Source organism: Adiantum capillus-veneris, chromosome 27, assembly GCF_014529385.1.
Source record: "Adiantum capillus-veneris isolate H3 chromosome 27, ASM1452938v2, whole genome shotgun sequence".
NCBI classification, from domain to species: domain Eukaryota; kingdom Viridiplantae; phylum Streptophyta; class Polypodiopsida; order Polypodiales; family Pteridaceae; genus Adiantum; species Adiantum capillus-veneris.
Window position 1 is genome coordinate 28,873,809 of NC_140957.1, and position 21,400 is coordinate 28,895,208.

Sequence of the window (21,400 nt, forward strand, 5' to 3'; positions counted from 1 at the left end):
TAGAACCAGCTATAGGCTGCTGAAAGGTGGCGGGCTGAACTGGTACAGCTTGAAAGACTGGCATCTCATCCACCTGTTCTTGCACCTTAGGCACAGGTTATGGAGACTACATGTTCTCCGTCAAGTGTACAGGTGTTTCCATTGATTGTGCAGTATGAATCACCTGTGCTTGAGCCTTAACAGGCTTCTGAATACGATCCAGTGAGCCAACTTGCTGAGACGGAACAGGAGGTTGCAGAAAGGCTAAAAACCTCGGGTTCTGAATTACTTGTGTGAACATAGCCACAACAGTAGCTAACTAGGTCCTGAATAAACCTCTTCAGTCACATCATCTGGTCTGTCAGCCATAATTGCTATTTCCTGTGTCTGGTCTATGATCCCCTGTGTCTTCAAGCCCAATCTGACCAAGGCTCACTTCTATGGGAAAAAGTGATTTAATCCCGGGGATGGAACCATGAAACAGGCCTGTTCAATCCAAAAAGGGCGGTAGACTTTACTTCAAACCTTGATTTAGCTTTCACCCATTATTAGTTGTCTATTTTACCTGTACTTTCAAGACACAACAAAGGGGAGAGGGATACAGGCTGCTAGATTGCACCTATATGAGTAGACCGACACCAGATTGGCCCCTAACTTAGGCGCCCCTTTCGGTATTTCTTTATTGTTCAAAAGAGGGAATAAACGTTGTGGATCCCTACACGCTGCCCCGCACAAACTCGGCTGAATTTCCACTGTTCCAACCCGATTTCGGCAGCATAACTGTACTAGAACCCTTCACAGTCAGTATTCCCACGCATTGACTGACTTTCCCGACGCATACGGGCGCTTTGCAAAACCTGGCAAGAATCTGCAGCACGCTGAATTCTCTGTTTTCAGCCCCGAAAATGCGCCAGATCACCTGTACAGCGGTCCCCTCGCGTCCCCGAACCTCCTGGGGGTATTAGGGTCCGTTTAGGGCCAAAACCCTAAACCTGCAAAAATACACAGCAGGCTGTAATTTACTGTTTCGGGCTCCGTTTCGCGTGCCCGTCGCATCCGTAGCAAGTCCTCGAGCTCCCGCACCTGTAGGGCTACTTGCCCTTTGAATCGGACAAGATTTCTGGCGTGAAACCTCTCCGAATTCACCTGTACCTGCGGGGGAATTAGCAGCTAGCTAATCCAGTACCTGTGCAAGAGGCTCTTGCCTCGGCAATCGCGCATGAACCCACACAACTGTACATTGGTCAAATGAACAGCCCACTAGTGGGGCATAACATACTGCCAAAGGGGAGAGAGAGTGCAGTGCGTAGCGTGCAGGGCATCACTCCTGGCACCGCACTGTACATAGGAGGGAAAGCAAGCACTCCATAGCTCTTAACCTGTGACAGAGACTTGCAAAATGAGCCTCCCAGCTATAAATCACGTTTTTGCCTTCTCTATAAGTAGTAAACTGGCCTCAGAGTGCCAAGTGTCACTCATTTGTGCATTTTCCCGCTTTAGACCCTCGGGTCTAAAAATATCTCACCTGCAGCCTCTGTTGACTTGGCCACAGAGTAACAAAATGATCCCCATGTCAAACTGCACGTAATGACGCGAAGACATTTTCAGGTCCCAAAATAGCAGTTCCCTAAATTTTAGGAGATGCTGCCATTGTATCTTTCTAGGTCATCCGACCCTCTTTGTACACTGCGGCCACATCCAGAACTGAAATGTAGCCTCTGTAGCAAAGGATTCCACTTTGGCTAGTCAATGACACCACTTTGGCTAACCATAGTCTTTGTCCAACCTTAGTGCTCTCTTGCCCTCAGGCCTGGACTCCCTCTGGACAGTTCCACACTAGCTATGCAATGCAGTGCAGTTAGATTTCCCGAGGGGTGTTTCCAAAAAGTGAAAGTAAATAGATAATAAGAAAGAAATCAACAAAAAGGATAGATAGTAGTCACACGCTGGTGACAGAATGCCAGTAGTGCGGGCAGACCTCTCCACTGTTGGCTGCTCCTCTGTCTGTTCTTCTGGGTGTACAATATCTAGTGTAAAGAAATCTATGATCTGTCTCTGGGATTGTCTCTCTTTAGCTTTCCTCAGTAAAGTTTCTCTATGCCTGTGTAACTCAAGTAGATATAGCCCAAGACATCTCTGGTCCTCATAACTCATGACCCTAGATAGAGGCCCAAAACCTTCTCTGAATAGACAATGAAAACGGCCTCGTATCTCATAGTACACTGTGCAATGACATATGTAATGTACCTCTGTCTTTGGCTCTAGATGGCATAAGCGGCATATCCTGCTATCTGTTGGTGTCCCTCTGAATCTGCCAGTCTCAATCTCAAGCTGATGTGAGGACGTGCGTATCTGGCCAATGGCACAACGCAAACCATGAGAAAGATGCGTGTCCATATAGCTAGGTCGAATCACAAACCCATCCCACGTGAGGTGGAGAAGATGTTCTCTGTAGAAAGCCATCTTTGTGCCCAACTCCTGTATCGGCTCTATCCATGTCCTCCTCGTGTCCAGCTGGATTAGATCCTGACGAATGAGTCTATTAATCTCTGCCCGCGTCAGAGACCTCAAGGGTGCTTGTAAAGAGTATTGAAAAGGAGGCAACCTGTCCATGGTGAAACCACATGTCTGAAACCATGATGCCATTTGTGCATACCAGCATGATGTATCCCCATTAAGAGCTAATTGTCTGGAGGACTCTAGAGCCACCCTGGCATATCTGTCTCTAGTAGTATCCCACAGACTGTGTACAAAGGAGACTGATCTAGTAAGGGCCTCAATCTCCATAGGGGGGGTAGCTAATTCCGCTCGAATGATAACATGCGGTACGGAAGCCTTGGCTCTAATTAGCCGAGAGATCATAGATGCCAGGGGCTTCTCCATACGCCTCCAACCATCCTGGCCTACAGAAGGTCCCCAAGAGAGAGAGAGAGAGAGAGAGAGAGAGAGAGAGAGAAATGAAATGTAATATTAACGTCTTCAAAAGGCCAAAATGACCTATGAGACCAAAAGGTTACATGTGGTGAATATAATACCAAGTCTGGGTACAAAAAGTACAAAAAACTGAAAAGAAAATGGTGGGTAGGGGTGGGGTGAAAGCTGATACAAAGGAAATACAAAGGGTGATCTGATACAATGGAATTCCCTGATAGTTGAGGCATCATATACATATACATCAGTATCCGGGACGGCTCCTATGTTGCGCAAGTATGGTATGGATCCTCTATCGCAATCTGCGTCGATATCGAGAGGGCCCTCTCATCCGTGGGCGACGGGACCGCCCCAACTCTATCGCGTGTTCAAGCAGTATGCCTCTGGTGTTGTTATGCTGTGGAGGCTGCTCGAACTCCTCTGTCTGTGACTGAGAGAAATCTGTAATCTTCCGCTATTGCTGGATCTCTCTCATTGTGCCCCTCTTGAAGAGGTCCTCTCTGTGTTTGCGAATCTCCAGTAAGTATAATCCGAGGCATCTTTGATCCTGGTATCTCATGACTCTAGAAAGTGGCCCAAAACTCTCTCTGAATAGACAATGAAAGCGGCCTCGTATCTCATAGTATACTGGGCAGTGACATATATAATGTAGCTCTATCTTTGGCTCTATTTGGCACACCTCACACACACACACACACACACAGAAATGAAATGAAATGAAATATTATGTTATGTTATGTTATATTAAACGTCTTCAAAAGGCCAAAATGACCTATGAGACCAAATTGATACAATCTTGGTGGACCTAATCCAATGTCTAGGTACAAAAAAATAAAATAAAATAAAGTGAAGTAAAGTGAAAGACTAAAATCATCATCATCATCATCATCATTGCATGAGGATGCTCGGCATCGGGCGTTGTCCAAGAAAGTACTGCATCGCTTGCTAAAGAGCTTCATCAATGTCCACTTCTGTGAATAGTCGTACCGGGCGCCTCCCATGTCGTGCTAGAATAGTTTTGATCCTCTGATGGAGCCTCTGTCGATGTCGTGGTCGCCCTCGTAGATGTGGACGTCTAGCTCTCCCGAGCTCAATGGCTTTGTCAACTAATATACCTCTGGTATAAGTGGGCTCTGAAATTTGCTATGGAGCATGCTCATCTGGCTGTTGAGTCCTTGCTCTAAGAAGTCAGTAATCTCCCTCTGTAAATGTCTCCCATTGCCTGATCTCCTTAAGAGACTCTCCCTGTGTTTGCGCAACTCTAGCAAAAACAACCCGAGGCATCTCTGATCCTGGTACCTCATGACTCTAGCCAATGGACCAAAAGCCCTCTCTTTATAGACAATGAAAGCGGCCTCATATCTCATAGTATATTGGACAATGACAAATGTGATGTAACTCTATCTCTGGCTCTATATGACACAACTAGCATATCCTTGTTTTGCTACTACTCTCCTAAATCTGCCAGTCTCAATCTCAAGATGATGCGATGATGTGCGCATCTGACCAATAGCACATCATATCCCATAGGATAAATGAGTGTCCATATAGGCCAGTTTGATCACATATCCATCCTCTGCTAGTTGGAGAAGATGCTCTCTATAGAAAGCCATCTTCGTGCTCAACTCCTGTGTCGGCTGTATCTATGTGCTCTTGGTATCTAGCTGAATCAAATCCTGACGTATGAGTCTAGTGATCTCTGTACGTATGAGAGATAGGGAGGGAGCATCCAAGGAGTACTTGGACGGATGCAGTCTATCCATGCTGAAGCCATGTGACTGAAACCATGATGTCATTTGCCCATACCAGCATGTTGTGTCCCCTTGTAGCGCTAGCTGTTGATATGACTCAAGGGCTAGCAGAGCATATCTATCTCTAGGAAGGTCCCATAAATTATGCATGAAGGATATTGATCTAGTAAGGGCATCGACCACGAGAGGGGGGACAGCTAGCTCGGCTCGAATAATCTCATGTGGCATTGAGGCCTTAACTCGAATTATTCGAGAGATCCTAGAGACTAGAGGCCTCTCCATACATCTCCATCCATCAATGCTACCAGATCTGCCATGGTGGTCCACCGAGGGCCCCCGAATCTGAACCCCATAGAGCATAGGTGAATCCACTAGAGTGTCAAAAAGCCACACCTTTATTCGAGGTTTCTGAAACTGAACCTTCGAACACATCTTCTCTAGTCCTCCATAAGCTCTCGTCAATCTAGTTTCTTCTGCTCTCCTCAATGAAAACATCGGTCCATTTAAGACCACCACAAGATAGGTGTATGCATCCGTATACTCCACTGTCTCCTCGCCATATGTAAAAGTGGGTGCTGACCTCCTGACCCACTCTGGTGTGGTGTTAAACACCATAACCTTGGTTTTCCCCAAGTTAACAGACAATCCACTATCGTGGGAAAATGTACACACACACACACAGAAATGAAATGAAATGTAACATTAACGTCTTCAAAAGGCCAAAATGACCTATGAGACCAAAATGTTACATGTGGTGAATCTAATAACAGGTCTGGGTTCAAAAAGTACAAAGAACTGAAAAGAAAATAGTGGGTAGGGGTGGGGTGAAAGCTAATACAAAGAGAATACAAAGGGTGAGCTGATACAATGGAGCTCTCTGACAATCGAGGCATCATATACATATACATCAGTATCCAAAAGGCTATAGAGATTCAATGTCCTCCGAGGTAGGCACTCTGTCGGGACGGTTCCTATGTCGCGCCAGTATGGTATGGATCCTCTGTCGCAATCTGCGACAGTATCCAAAAGGCTATAGAGATTCAATGTCCTCCAAGGTAGGCACTCTGTCGGGACGGCTCCTATGTCGCGCCAGTATGGTATGGATCCTCTGTCGCAATCTGCGTAGATGTCGAGATGGCCCACTCATCTGTGGGCGAGGGGACCGACCCAACTCTATCGCCCGATCAAGCAGTATGCCTCTGGTGTTGTTATGTTGTGGGGGCTGCTCGAACTCCTCTGTTGTGACTAAAAGAAATCTGTAATCTTCCGCTGTCGCTGGATCTCTCTCATTGTGTCCCTCTTCAAGAGGTCCTCTCTATGTTTGCGAATTTCCAATAAGTATAATCCAAGGCATCTCTGATCCTGGTATCTCATGACTCTAGAAAGTGGCCCAAAACCCTCTCTGAATAGACAGTGAAAGCGGCCTCGTATCGCATAGTATACTGGGCAGTGACATATGTAATGTAGCTCTGTCTCTGGCTCTATCTGACACACCTGACATCCTGGACTTAGCGGGTACTCCTCTAAATCTACCTGTCTTGATCTCTAGCTGATGTGAGGATGTGCGTATGTGACCAATAGCACATTGTATCCCGTGGGATAGATGAGTATCCATGTATCCTGGTCTGATCACAAAACCATCCTCCGTGAGTTGGAGAAGATGCTCTCTATAGAAAGTCATCTTCGTACCTATAGAGAGAGAGAGAGAGAGAGACTTACACATGTTAGAAATTGAAGAAGCTTCTTAGCACCCTCAAACACTTCAAATGGCGTCTTTCTGGTGTGTTGTTGTAGGCAAACTCCACCAAGGGCAAATACTTTTCCCATTTAGTCTTCTGATCTGAAGAAGAAGACTTCAACAAATTCAAAACCATTGAATTGGCTATTTCAAATTGCCATCTGTCTCTGGGTGGAACGAGGACGAGAACTACAACCATGTGTAAATGTTCTCCCATATTGCCGTCCAAAACAACTAGTAGACTGGGGATCTTTGTCCGAAACAATGGACTCAGACATGCCATATATTCGAACAGTTTCGCCAAAGGATCGGGCTTAACTGTCTTCTTTACTGCAGAGCAGTGAGCCTGCTTACTGAATCTGTTGATGACCGTCTAAAGGCCATCATGCCCACTCTGTGTCTTCAGGAGATCAAAGATGAAATCCATTGCAATACTTTCCCAGGGGCGGGTGTAATGGGTAAAGGCTGTAGTAATCCTTGTGCCTTATGCCTGTCACACTTGACCTTCTGGCATACGAAACAACTGCGAACAAAGTCGTCCACGTCCTTCTTGAGTCTCGGTCTAAAGAAAATAACGCTCCACACCTTTCAAGGTGGTATCAATGCACGGTGACCCATAAAAGGTGGACAATGGCACTCAGTCAAAACCTTTTTCCCTCAACGGTTGTGTAACACACAACATTGTCTTCTTCATCAAGTAGCCATCCCGTATGGAATATTCTAGCACTATGTCCCCGTTCTGTATCCGAGTAAACACATTGGAAAAATCTGGATCGGTGGCGTACTGGTTAACCATATCCTCAAAGCTTCTATGGTGGATCGTGGAAATAGCCAAGACGAGGGGCTCCCGAGACAAAGCATGTGCCACTAAGTTTTTTTGTCCCTGAACATGGGCAATCTGGAAGTGAAACTGTGATAAGATGTTAGCCCACCGCATCTGCTTTTCCAAAAGCTGTGACAAGAAGTAGCGTAGACTCTGATGATCAGTGAAGATCGTGAAATCGGCTCCGAGTAGGTAATGTCGCCACTGAGTAAGAGCATGGATCACTGCCAATAGCTCTTTCTCATAAATCCGTGCTATCAATTCTGGCCTTGAAAACAATCTTCTTTCATTGGCAATCACATGGCCTTCTTGCATTAAGACCACTCCCACACTACGACCACAAGCATTACAATAAACTTCAAATGGCTTTTGCAAGTCTGGCAAAGCTAACACTGGTCCCGTAGTCAGTTTTGCCTTAAGTGTCTGAAAGGAAGTCACGTCTGCCGGTCCTCATAAGAAAGGGACTCCTTTCTGAGTCAATATGTGCAAAGGGGAAGCTAACACTGGTCCCATAGTCAGTTTTTCTTAAGTGTCTGAAAGGCAGTCACGTCTGTGGTCGGTCCTCATAAGAAAGGGACTCCTTTCTGAGTCAATATGTGCAAAGGGGAAGCTACTTCTGCAAACTTGTGAATGAACCGCCGGTAGTAAGAGCACAAGCCCAAGAAGCTTCGAACTTCATGAACATTCTTCAAGTCATGCCAGTCGCGGATAGTGTCACTTTTGGCCGGATCCATCTGTACCCTTTCTACTAAGACGATGTGTCCCAAGAAATGTATCTCAGGAAAGAAAAACTCGCTCTTTTTCACATTTATAAGCAATTTATGCCGTCTGGAAAACCCACAAATGATCGGTACTCTCTAAAAATCCAAAAAGTAGTCCTGAAAGCTGTCTTGTGGACGTCTCTAGGAGCAATACAGACCTGATGATAATCACTTTTCATATCAATTCGGCAAGTAGAATTCTGAAGTGTGTCAAGTATATCATCGATCCTCGTAATGTGGAAATCTGTCCTGGTTCATTGCTTCTATATTTTGGCCTCGGCTAACTGTGTAAGGTAGCCGTTCGGTGGTGTACTACCAGGAATCAATCATGTGATCTTCAAGAGGTAAAGGAGGCAACTCATCAGCCCCTATTGCAAAAAATCTTGTCGTTCTTTTTCGAGGTCAAACATATTGGACCTTCAATCATCATTCAGTTCTCTCAAGAAAATCGAGTAAAGAAACTGAATTTCATCAAGTACAATCTCTTTGCCCTTCATTTGTCAAAGTCGCTTTCTTAGCCCAATAGTCAAACACGGCGTTGTTCTTGTGGTACCAAGGTATTCCTCGGAGGACATCACACCCTTCCAAAGGCATGATATAAAAGTCCTTGTGCCCTGAACACTTTGACATTGCAAACGAAGTTTGCCAATGATCGATGTAATGGCAACATCCGTCCGAGTGCTGCTAGAACTGCCTTCGCATGTGACCTCAACCTGTCGGCCATAATTTTAAGTCGAGCCGCCAATTCAAGTGAAAAGAAGTTGGCCTTGGCTCCTCATCAGAGAAAATGAGGGCTTCCTGATCTTTTGTTTTGCCCCATGTGTGGCAAAGTTTTGTAGTTTCGTTCATCTGATTTCAGTCGGGCCCCACGCAATGTGGTACCAGTTTTGATTTCATCTTTCCTTTTGTTCCGCACTCGGCTGCTGCTCTATAACTCTCGAGTTTATCTTCTGGTGGTTCTTTGGTTCATCTTCTTTTCAAGAGTTCTTGTCCATCTCTTTCTGCGAGTACATGTTCCGCTTTTTTATACTCGTCTGTCCTTTTGGCTTTCCTTTGGATAATTTTTCAGGTGTTTCGCCAAGCTCGGGTCCCTGGAGTACTTAATCAATCTGTTCACACATATGCCAATCTACAGTTGATGTTTGTACTCCGTTCTGACAAACTTGTCCGTCGAAAACAAATTTGCCCTAATCTTCATTCTTTTTTTTAGTTTCCGTGCCGGATTTTCAATTTTTCTTTGCCTTCCCACTGAGAGGTGTCATCTCTGCTAGATTCTCCACGAGAATTCATGTGTAATCTGGGATTCTTTATGGCTTTATGCCCTATAAGACAGAGTGATGAAGACGGGAGCGCAGGGTGGGGGTGGCTAATAAGTCTGCGGTCGAGACACAAAAATTACTGGCCCTTTCGGTATTTCTTTTTATATTAATCTTTGAGCAAAGTACAACTCCCATGGGTGCTCGCTCTCAGACTCTGCGTCCAGATGCTCTGCAGAGTGAGCCTCCTTGGGTCCAATATAAAGGTTACAAGGGATGCTAAAAGTATAACCGGCCTGTACAACGTAGAGGGCAGTACTATTTCAATTACCTGTTAACTTTACACAGAGCATTGAGAAGGGAACAGAACACAGTTGCGTCTAGCGACTAGAATGTCACTGCGCAAACGAGACCGACACCCTGTAGGCCCCAAAGACTGGCGCCCCTTTCAGTATTTCTTTATTCAAATTACGGTAGACTATCCGACCACTTGGCACAAGCTTTCACAAAGCTGTCCAAACCTGGCGAGGTCTGAAAACGCAGGTTTTCGACCTGATTTCGGCAGCATAACGGCGCAAAAACTCCTGTAGGTCAAAAGCACCTGTCTAGGATGGATTCCCTCGCTATCTGGAAGCTTTCTGGTGAGCTGTCACAGAAATTCAGCGGGCTGTAATTCCCTGTTTTTCACTGCCGGGTGCCCAGAAGCCTGTACATGCATCCCAAGGCTCTCACGAGGCTCCCCCGGTGTTCCCTTGCAGTTTAGGTGCGAAACCCTAAACCTGCAGAAAAACACAGCAGGCTGTAATTCGCTGTTTCGGATCGTTTTTAGCGGAACGAACACGGCTACGCGTGTCCCAAGGGCTCCCGCACACAATGGGACGGTTCCCCAATGAATTGGACGAGTTTTCACGCGAGAAAACTCTCCGAACTCGCAATCTTTCGCGATGGAACTGTGCGTACCTATGGGGGATTAGCGATTAGCTAGTCCGGTTCCTGTTCAGAAGGCTCTTGCCTTGGCAAACGTGCATAAACCCCTAGAACTGTACATGTTCATCTGAGTAGCCCAACTAGTGGGGCATTACCATATGTGGGGGAGAGAGAGATGCACGAGAGCAAATCATCACGTTACATGAGACATAGGAGAAGGCAAGCTTTCCATTAAAGCTGTAGACCTGCACCCACTACTCACACACACACTGTACCCACTACTCACACACACTGTAGGTCACTTAGTGTAAAATTCAGCCTCCTCTCTCAAATTGGGCGCCCCCTCTTCATGCTGGAAGTGGCAAAATTGCCTGGAGCCGCCATGTGTCTAGTTTGCCCCTTTTGAGTTAATTCTCTAGTTCCCACTGACTTATAAAGTTATGAGTGACTTTCCGAGTGGCCCAGACTTCATTTGGCACACACAGGTTCCCATACTCATCAGAATTCAGTGCTAACTGGCCCGACTAGTCCTAGACTGACCGACCCAGACTCCCGCTGTGAGAAACCTATTCGGCCACAACCGTTTCACACTGGCCATTGAGTCCTAAACAACCTGTCCTCTTCTTGAAGAGTTGAAGGAATTTTCTCTATGCCATGTGAGGAAGATCCCTCTTCAGGTACTTGGCCTCTCTTCTCTGCCATAACGACAAGCTCTGTGTTGCTTTCACCCACAACAATCAACGCTGCACTTTTTGAAGAAAAAGTGACTATCCCGTCGATGGAACCATATAACCGGCCTGTACAACGTAGAGGGCGGTACTATTTCAATTACCTGTTAACTTTACACAGAGCACTGAGAAGGGAAGAGAACACAGTTGCGTCCAGCGACTAGAATGGCACTGCGCAAACGAGACCGACACCCTGTAGGCCCCAAAGACTGGTGCCCCTTTCGGTATTTCTTTATTCAAATTACGGTAGACTATCCGACCACTTGGCACAAGCTTTCACAAAGCTGTCCAAACCTGGCGAGGTCTGAAAACGCAGGTTTTCGACCTGATTTCGGCAGCATAACGGCGCAAAAACTCCTGTAGGTCAAAAGCACCTGTCTAGGATGGATTCCCTCGCTATCTGGAAGCTTTCTAGTGAGCTGTCACAGAAATTCAGCGGGCTGTAATTCCCTGTTTTTCACTGCCGGGTGCCCAGAAGCCTGTACATGCATCCCAAGGCTCTCACGAGGCTCCCCCGGTGTTCCCTTGCAGTTTAGGTGCGAAACCCTAAACCTGCAGAAAAACACAGCAGGCTGTAATTCGCTGTTTCGGATCGTTTTTAGCGGAACGAACACGGCTACGCGTGTCCCAAGGGCTCCCGCACACAATGGGACGGTTCCCCAATGAATTGGACGAGTTTTCACGCGAGAAAACTCTCCGAACTCGCAATCTTTCGCGATGGAACTGTGCGTACCTATGGGGGATTAGCGATTAGCTAGTCCGGTTCCTGTTCAGAAGGCTCTTGCCTTGGCAAACGTGCATAAACCCCTAGAACTGTACATGTTCATCTGAGTAGCCCAACTAGTGGGGCATTACCATATGTGGGGGAGAGAGAGATGCACGAGAGCAAATCATCACGCTACATGAGACAGAGGAGAAGGCAAGCTTTCCATTAAAGCTGTAGACCTGCACCCACTACTCACACACACACTGTACCCACTACTCACACACACTGTAGGTCACTTAGTGTAAAATTCAGCCTCCTCTCTCAAATTGGGCGCCCCCTCTTCATGCTGGAAGTGGCAAAATTGCCTGGAGCCGCCATGTGTCTAGTTTGCCCCTTTTGAGTTAATTCTCTAGTTCCCACTGACTTATAAAGTTATGAGTGACTTTCCGAGTGGCCCAGACTTCATTTGGCACACACAGGTTCCCATACTCATCAGAATTCAGTGCTAACTGGCCCGACTAGTCCTAGACTGACCGACCCAGACTCCCGCTGTGAGAAACCTATTCGGCCACAACCGTTTCACACTGGCCATTGAGTCCTAAACAACCTGTCCTCTTCTTGAAGAGTTGAAGGAATTTTCTCTATGCCATGTGAGGAAGATCCCTCTTCAGGTACTTGACCTCTCTTCTCTGCCATAACGACAAGCTCTGTGTTGCTTTCACCCACAACAATCAACGCTGCACTTTTTGAAGAAAAAGTGACTATCCCGTCGATGGAACCATATAACCGGCCTGTACAACGTAGAGGGCGGTACTATTTCAATTACCTGTTAACTTTACACAGAGCACTGAGAAGGGAAGAGAACACAGTTGCGTCCAGCGACTAGAATGGCACTGCGCAAACGAGACCGACACCCTGTAGGCCCCAAAGACTGGTGCCCCTTTCGGTATTTCTTTATTCAAATTACGGTAGACGATCCGACCACTTAGCACAAGCTTTCACAAAGCTGTCCAAACCTGGCGAGGGCTGAAAACCTGATTTCGGCAGCATAACGACGCAAAAACCCCTACAGGTCAAAAGCACCTGTCTAGGATGGATTCCCTTACTATCTGGAAGCTTTCTGGTGAGCTGTCACAGAAATTCAGCGGGCTGTAATTCCCTGTTTTTCACTTCCGGATGCCCAAAAGCCTGTACACGCATCCCAAGGCTCTCACGAGGCTCCCCCGGTGTTCCCTTGCAGTTTAGGTGCAAAACCCTAAACCTGTAGAAAAACACAGCAGGCTGTAATTTGCTGTTTCGGATCGTTTTTAGCGGAGCGAACACGTCTACGCGTGTCCCAAGGGCTCCCGCACGCAATGGGACAGTTCCCCTGTGAGTTGGACAAGTTTTCACACGAGAAAACTCTCCGAACTGGCAATCTTTCGCGATGGAATTGTGCGTACCTGTGGGGGATTAGCAATTAGCTAATCCGGTTCCTGTTGAGAAGGCTCTTGCCTTGGCAAACGCGCATAAACCCCTAGAACTGTACATGTTCATCTGAGTAGCCCAACTAGTGGGGCATTACCATATGTGCCAAAGGGGAGAGAGAGATGCACGAGAGCAAATCATCGTGCTACATAAGACAGAGGAGAAGGCAAGCTTTCCATTAAAGTTGTAGACTTGCACCCACTACTCACACACACACTGTAGGTCACTTAGTGTAAAATTCAGCCTCCTCTCTCAAATTGGGTGCCCCCTCTTCATGCTGGAAGTGGCAAAACTGCCTGGAGCCGCCATGTGTCCAGTTTTCCCCTTTTGAGTTAATTCTCTAGTTCCCACTGACTTATGAAGTTATGAGTGACTTTCCGAGTGGCCCAGACTTCATTTGGCGCACACAGGCTTCCATACTCATCAAAATTCAGTGCTAACTAGCCCGACCAGTCCAAGACTGACCGACCCATACTCCCGCTGTGAGAAACCTATTCGGCGGCAGCCGTTTCACACTGGCCATGCAATGTCTACTTGCCGGGGAAAACAAGTAAAAATAAAAATAAATAAAAATATCTAGTACTTATTTACGGAAGGCAACAGGAAAAATACACCTCCTGGTGACAAAAAACAGAGCCCCAAAAGCATTAAACTCAAAAGCAATTAACTCCAAAAGCAACTAGGGTAAAAATCTGCCAGTAAAAGCAGCAACGTAATCTGCAGAAATCCATACAGCCAGGCCACGTCAGCACCAGCATAAAACGCAGAGTTATGTACATTCTACCACGTCAGCAGGTCAGCGCAAATCGCGGGGTTCCATACAGCTGCCACATCAGCCAGTCAGCGTGAATTGCGGGATTCCGTACAAGCAGCCACGCCATCACTTTGTGGGTGTGTGCGTGTGTACGGGTTGCTCTGCCTTGTCATCAATTTGTGACAAAAGCCCTCTCCGAACAAGCAGTGAATGGGCAGTGGCATGTAGTGCAACTCTATCTCAGGCTCTATGTGACACAAGGGGCATATCCTGGCCTCTGCTGGTACTCTCAACCCGTAGCTCGTGTGAAGATGTGAGAGAGAGAGATGAAATGTTATAATTAACGTCTTCAAAGGGCCAAAATGATCTATGAGACCAACCTGATACGATCCTCGCGGATCTAATACAATGTTTGGGTACAAATAAAATGAAGTAAAATAAAAACTAAATTGAAGGGGAGAGAGAGAGAGAGAGAGAGAGAGAGAGAGAGAGAGAGAAGGGCGGGGGGGCCGGGGGGGGGGGTTCATTTAGACATTTAAGAAAGGTGGAACTAATCTTTATCTTTGTGTTGCAGCTGGTCGATCCATGACACGCTTGGACAAGGTGCATTCTCGTTTTTGCGCATAAGTTTTTGCAAGAAAAGCTAGAATTTTCTTCATTACTCATGGATTACGTGAGTGCATATGCATGTACATGCACACACATGGACTTAGGTACAAAAACACAATGACACACATGGTCTTGGGTACAAAAACACATTGACACACATGTGCATAAGTGCTTCTTTCATCAAGTGAAAAGCTTAATGTTTGTGTGTGCAATAATGTGGCACAAGTAGATTGCAAGTTCTACCCTTGTGGGAGGTGTATGACTCAATAATGGAGTGTGACAGGAGCCATGTAACTTATTCCTCGGTCCTACTTGAGCTTGTATTCTTGCTGGCTGGAAGTCAACAAAGTTGTGAACTGTTATTCTTGTGCAAGGCCAATATCTCCTTGGTCCACAACTTCTTTCCACTCCTTTGTGCCACATGGTTACTTGCAGGTAGTGGGCTCTTCATACTGTAGGACTGAGTTGAGAAGATTAAGATTCTATTGCACAAATCTGAGCTATTACCTCTCAATAAGTCAATTTTTGAGGGGGGCTTCTGAGTTTCTTGAGGCGATATGAGTATGCTCCATAGCCTTATCAGGCTGTAGAGAGGCAGGTGTAACAGTTCCTGAAGAAGAGGAAACATCAGGGGGTGGACCTTGAATAATAGGATCCCTGCGTCTGTACACTTGTAACATTGGAGGAGCCTCTTTCTACTTATGTGGCCTCCTCCTAGCTCTCTGCCTCTGGCCTTCAAGTACCTCGAGATTCCTGTGTCTTCCTCTCCTAAACATCTGTTTGTTGTCTCTGCTCTGGATGTTCCAGTGTGTGTGTGTGTGGGTGTGTGGTGGGCGATTTGGAAAACACCTGCGCGCTGCCTGTCCCCTGCACGTTGTCCAACACCTACGCGCTGCCTGTTCCCTGCACGCTGTCCAACACCTTCACGCTGCTTGCTCTGTGCGCTGCAGCCCCTGCGCGCTGTCTATCTCCTGCATGCTGACCTCTGCACCCTGCAGCACCTACGTGCTGTTCAGCTCTACGCATCACTCTAGCCTGGTACATATTTCACCCCCATCCTCTGCGCACGCGTGTGTGTGTGCGCACGCGGGTGGATGTGGGTGTATGAGTGTGTGTGTGTGCGCGCGTGCATGGGGGATTTGGGTGTGTGGTAAATCCTTCGGCCACTCGTCTATCGCGCAACTCTGTTCTGCACAACATCTACCCTGTGCAAGCCTTCACAGCGCGCCGGTGGTTGAAGTTTGATTTTGCGTGCACGCAGTCCTGTTGTTTTGTGTGAGAGAGAGGTGTCAGTGTTTCTGTATAGCCAGCCTCGTGTGCGTCTGTCTGTGTCAATAGCAGTCAAATATCAAAAACCCCAAAAAAAAAGAGTGCGTGTGTGTGTGTGACCTTCACATGGATTCGACTGATCAATGTATATACAAGCGTCGGAAAGCCATGGAATCTTCGGATATGGATGCTTTAAGCCTTATCAAAGTATGTTTGCATGAGGACTTCGAGGATGCACGTCAAGCCTGGGAAGGATCCGCTCCCGTCATGGAAGTACGCATCCCTATACAGGAGCTTATGGATCCTGTTGCTCAATATGCTCTCAACACGGTGATTCGTTTTTTCTCGGGTAGAATGCCTACGGCTCAGGATGTAGGCCAATGGGTTGATTTCCTACTCAAACGGCAAGCAGTCCGAGGGGTTTACATTGGCGCGCGAGGGTTCTATGAAGTCTTGCTGGCTGACACGGATGCTAGGGATGCTCTGCTTGAGATGACTCATATACTGCCTTGGGCTTTCACCAAGGACTATGAGTCTCATTCGTCACAAGTGTCCCGTTTGGGTTGATGTGGTCGACTTTCCTCGCACTTGGTGTCACTTTCTTCCTTTGCTGGCTGCTCAGCTAGGCAAAGTCATTTGCACTTCTAAGCTAGATGCAAACACTAACCGTTTTTGTATTCTGTGGGACACAGATATCCCCACACCAATAGGTATTTCGATCGATTCTGGGGATGTAGTGGTTGGAAAGTGTCCATTCAAGCTTAAATGGGGCAAGTTTGCAAATTCTTGCTTCCGTTGTGGCAAATTTGATCATATGCAGTCCAAATGTCCAGAACCAAACCTGCAACCACCTCCTTCGACTGTCCCTACTCCTCAACCTCGCTTACCTCCGAAATATTCTGAGGTTCAAACCAAAGGTGCTTCAACCTCCTCCCCGACAAAAGCTGGGGCGAATAAAGGCAAAGGGAAACGATTACAATTGTCTACACTTTCTGCTTCTCCAAATATTAAAGACAAGGGAAAAGAATAGGTATCAACCTCTCAAACTTGGTTGGTGCCCAGGAAACCCGCTAAAGCTGCTACAGCTCGTATTCCGGCATCTTCTCATAATTATGTGCCCCCTTTGAAGAATGTTGTTCAGAAAAAAACTTTCTTTTAATGACAACACTTCTTTGGCTAAAGCTTGGGACAAGGTGGTTCGCTCTTACAAGGAAGTTGTTATAGGAGAAGCCTCTTCATCGCAAGGTGCCTTTATTTTTAATCATCTGGATCTAGGTCTCCTCAGGTACCAACAGCTGGAGAGGATGTGTCGATAGGCACTAGTACTTGAGTTTTCTCCCCTTTTTCCTGTTTCCTCGTCCACTGTATATACCATATAGAATGCATAGTTCTTTGAATTGCATCTCCTATAATGTGCGTGGGTTATGCAATCACGACAAGTGGCGGCTTACCTGGCACTATGTACATACATGTAAAGCGGACATTGTGGTTCTTCAAGAGCATAACCAGCATCAATTTGCAGGACAGACTTCTTACTTTGCAGTCTACTGGATAGCTTATGCAGGATCAGCTGGCTATTCTGGAGTGCTTATACTTGTTCGACATGAACTCTTCTCGACCTTGGTTTTCAATGACCCGACTGGGAGATGGATGGTCATCTATTGTTAATGGGGAAGTTTTCGAATTTGGAGGATTATATGTATACACAGCTTCTGCAGATAGGGCACGGTTGTGGAGTGCTATCTCCTCTTATTGTTGGCGTTCCAATGCCTTTCTCTGCAGAGATTTTAATAATGCACCAAACCTTGCGGATAATACTACAGGCCATTCTCACATGCTTCATATGGAACGGCAATCATGGAACCAATTTATGTCGACCTGTAATGGGCTTGATTCGCGGTCCTTTTTGCATGCGACTGATCCAGGATTCACTTTTGAGCATAATGCTCAATCTATGAATCGCACTCGACTCGATTGCTGGTATCTTTTTCACATGCAACAGTATGATGACTTTGTATGCGAGATGAGGATCGATTATGCTATGTGTCTCTCAGATCATTTTCCCATATGCTTGGAACTTAGTTTTGGTTCTTTTGATGTCAATGACCGCCTACCCAAGAAGAGACTTTTGCATATCAATAATGCTTATCTCAAGCATGAACCTTTTCGTGCTATGATTGTGGATGTTATTACGGCTTTGATCTCCCAAATGTTTGTTGATATGGACATAGCCTGGTTCCACTTTGTTCTGCGTGTTCAATGTGTTATCCAGGATTATGGCAGGGATTATTTGTCACGATTAAGGGAACAAGTTAATGAGGCAAAGGATGCTTGTAGCAGATTAATGCACTTGGCTAATCATTCTTCTCTTATTGCCACTCGAATGACTAAGTTGCTTTCTGCTCGCGTTATGTTACGGCACAATGATGAGAGGAAATTGGCCAAATGGCAGACTCGAGCTCGTCAACAGGCTTTTGCAGATAAAGGATGTGCTTCTAAACAATTCTTCTAGCATTTGCATCACTCCAGGAAGTCTCAAGCTATACGGAGAGTTAAATTACCGTCAGGGGAGTGGACCTCCACTTTCCGAGAGCTAGCACTAGCCCTACACTCTCATTATGGCAAGATTTTTGAGGCCCCTTCTTCTCCCACGGGAGAAGATCGCCAAGCGCGTCACATGTTTCTACCGCATGTTGCTCCCATTCTTTCGATGCGGCAGGCTCAAGACTTGGAAGCTATTTTCACTGAGTCGGAATCATATGCCAGCTTGCTTGATTTGGGTCGATGGAGAGCTCTTGGTTGGGATGGTCTCTCTGTGGAATATTTGAAGCTGCCTCTGTTGTTCATGATGAATACAGCTTGGGAACAGCAGGAATTGCCCTCCTCTTGGAAAGAAGGGTTGCTCAAGTTGATACCTAAGCATGCATTGTGTGAAGAATTCTCTCATTGGCGGCCTATTACACTCATGCATGTGGTATATAAATTAATGGCAAAAATGCTTGCTAACCGACACAAGTGCTTTCTGCATGAAGGCTTGCATCAATCTCAATACGGTTTCATTCCACGACGTCAAATTACTCATAACCTTGCGAATGTAATCGTTGGAATGGAATATGCAAAATATACTCGACAGGATGTCTTAGTCATGCAGGTTGACAGAATGTATCGGCTATGCAGAAACTGGATTGGGTGCTCCAACGTCTACATTCCAAGTTGAATTATTGGAAACTGTCCAAGTGGCCACTTCATGTGCGTCTCAGGATTGTCCAATGCATCCTTGTGACTTATGTGCAGTTTTACTTGCCTTTGTTATCCTGGCCTCGGTTGCATTTGCAGTCCCTCATATCCAATTTTTTAGAGCATTTTTGGCGGACCTCCTCTAGCAAGAAGGGTCTTCGGCTTCTATCTATGGACAAGTTGTGTTATCCCAAGCGGCTTGGAGGGTTAAATATTTTGGACTTGCGACGTCATCTTCTGGCTCAGAAAGCTATGCTGTTGCCAGTTTTGGTGGAGCAGCAACAACCCTGCGCTCTCATGGTCACACATTTGTGTACGCACATTGTCACCCATCTTTTGGTCATTGGAAACAGACTTATTGGGATGTTGTTTTGGGAAGCTTGAAGGCACATTCCTGGATGTCCCTTTACTTCTTCTCTAATTGTTGATTGGAAGGTTGTCACTTCGCATTTGGCTTGGAATGGTTGACAATCCTCTGTGGGTAACTCTCTTCGCTTAGAGAGTCTGCATTGTAGCAGGGCTTTCGCTTCGACTTTGCTTCAACGGTCTCCTCGCCAAGTGTATTTTCTTTCCCAAAAGGAATCTGTCGGGTGCATAAGGCGGTTGATGACTCGGGTTATGTTCTTTCGTTCGTTGATGCAGTGTCCCGCTTTCGGTTGAGTCTTCACTATTCTCCTCTCTGGAGGGAGATTAAAAGGATGCTTGCTACTCATTCACCCATTCCTCCTTTGGATGTGGACTCTCGCGTCCCTGACTGGAATCTGGCTACTACTAGATTGGACTGCATCTCAGCTAGCAGTGTCTATGCCATCCTTCAGTCTGATGTATGGATTGTGCATCAGGGTAATCAGTTGTGGTCGCTTTCCGAGTCATCCTTGTGGTGGCAACACACATTGTCTCACATTTGGCAGAGTCATCTTCCTTTGAAGGAACGTATTTTCTTGTGGCGCTGCTTGGTGGGAGCTCTACCTGTTGGCAGTGTGTTACATGCTCGGCATATTGCGCCTTCCCGTTGTCCCGGATGCCTTAAAGTTGAGGAGACCGTGCCACACTTACTGTGGGGTTGTCGTCACTCCAGAGCCTTCATTCGGCAAGTGTCGACTGCTCTTCGGCTTCGTTTTCCTTCCAGCTCTTTTCACAGACGCTTTTGGCTTTTTGGGGTGCTCCAGTCACCGCAATCTTAGTTTGCAGTGTTCTTCAGCTGGGTCAGATTTTGGACTATGTGGGCCATCTGGCACCATAGGAACTCCTTAATGTTCCAAGGCACTTCTGTTGATTTCTTTCCCTATTTCAAATTATCTCTTGGTCAAGCGCTGCATTTTGCCTATGACGCTGGAGACATCACTCTTGATACCTACAGGATTTACTTTGAAGGTTTCTAGCCTTCGGAGCCTCATAGTGCTCCGCCTCTTGTATCCCTTTCTTTTCGTGGGTTTTCCTCGCTTTGAGGTTTCCCGCTTGTAATTAATCAAAGCAGATTTACAAAAAAAAAAAAAAAAAGTGTGTGTGTGTGTGTGTGTGTGTGTGTGTGTGTGTGTGTGTGTGTGTGTTCGTGCGCGTGCGTGCATGTTTCCTTTTTGAGTTCTTCTGTAAGTTTGTTTGCAGATTCTGTGTTGCACTGTTTTTACCACCTTATTCAGTAGAAGCTAGCTACAAGGCCGTGTAATGAGCAATGAGGTGAGATTGAGAAGAAGAGTGTGGCTATGAGAAAGCAAATTAGCGAAAAAGAAGAGGAGTCAGTATTGTGGTGGTGATAGTGTCAGCATGATGCTCTTTTATATGAACCAAGGTGTGGTATTTAAATTCAAATAAGAGAAAGAAAGAGAGAGCTGCATGTAAGCAGGGCATTGGGTAATCATTTTCAAACTATAACAAGGGTGGCAATCAATTGACAGATGGGAGAATGATGTTGTTCAAACTTAAGAACCCAGCGTAAATGTAACTTTGTGGGCTGAACACGACAAGGATGCAAGAATACCACTTTGTGTCATTTTCCTGCATAATTCATGTACTGGTCTAACCTAAGAAATATTCAAGAGGTTCAAAATGCATACTGCATGATTGTCTTTATCTCCTTTGAAGGTAGTCGAAGAACTCGAACTTCGTCACAAAAACATTATGGTCAATGCATTAGCAGTTGACCTGACATCCACAAGCTCTATTGTAAACTTCACTAAAGCTGTTCAAGAACTTTTGGATACGTACCATGGATCCATGTCCCTGCAGCTCCTCGTTAATAACGCAGGAATACTTGCCACAACCGAAAGGGTGACACCAGAAGGCTATGAAAGGTATTCGTCAAAGATACAAAATTTTGTGTTGAATTTGTTTAATCTTTTCTACTTTTTGTTTTAGACAATAAAACGACTTAAAGCTTGCCTTGCTTCATATCCTCTTTCTTTATTCGTCTTGATTTTTTGTTATGTGCCAGTGTTTTAGCCCCTCTTATGATTTGTAATTTGAG

General features: G+C 46.1%; 1 protein-coding gene across 1 annotated transcript in view; it reads left to right on the forward strand.

The window, feature by feature from the left end:
* The window catches only part of LOC147421698 (uncharacterized), a 65,795-nt gene that overhangs the window by 39,408 nt on the left and 4,987 nt on the right, over positions 1–21,400 (forward strand). The window contains exons 4-5 of the mRNA XM_086502417.1: positions 14,396–14,424; positions 21,019–21,227. Coding sequence (XP_086358543.1) covers positions 14,396–14,424; positions 21,019–21,227 — 238 coding nt within the window. The remainder of the gene's footprint in view (positions 1–14,395; positions 14,425–21,018; positions 21,228–21,400) is intronic.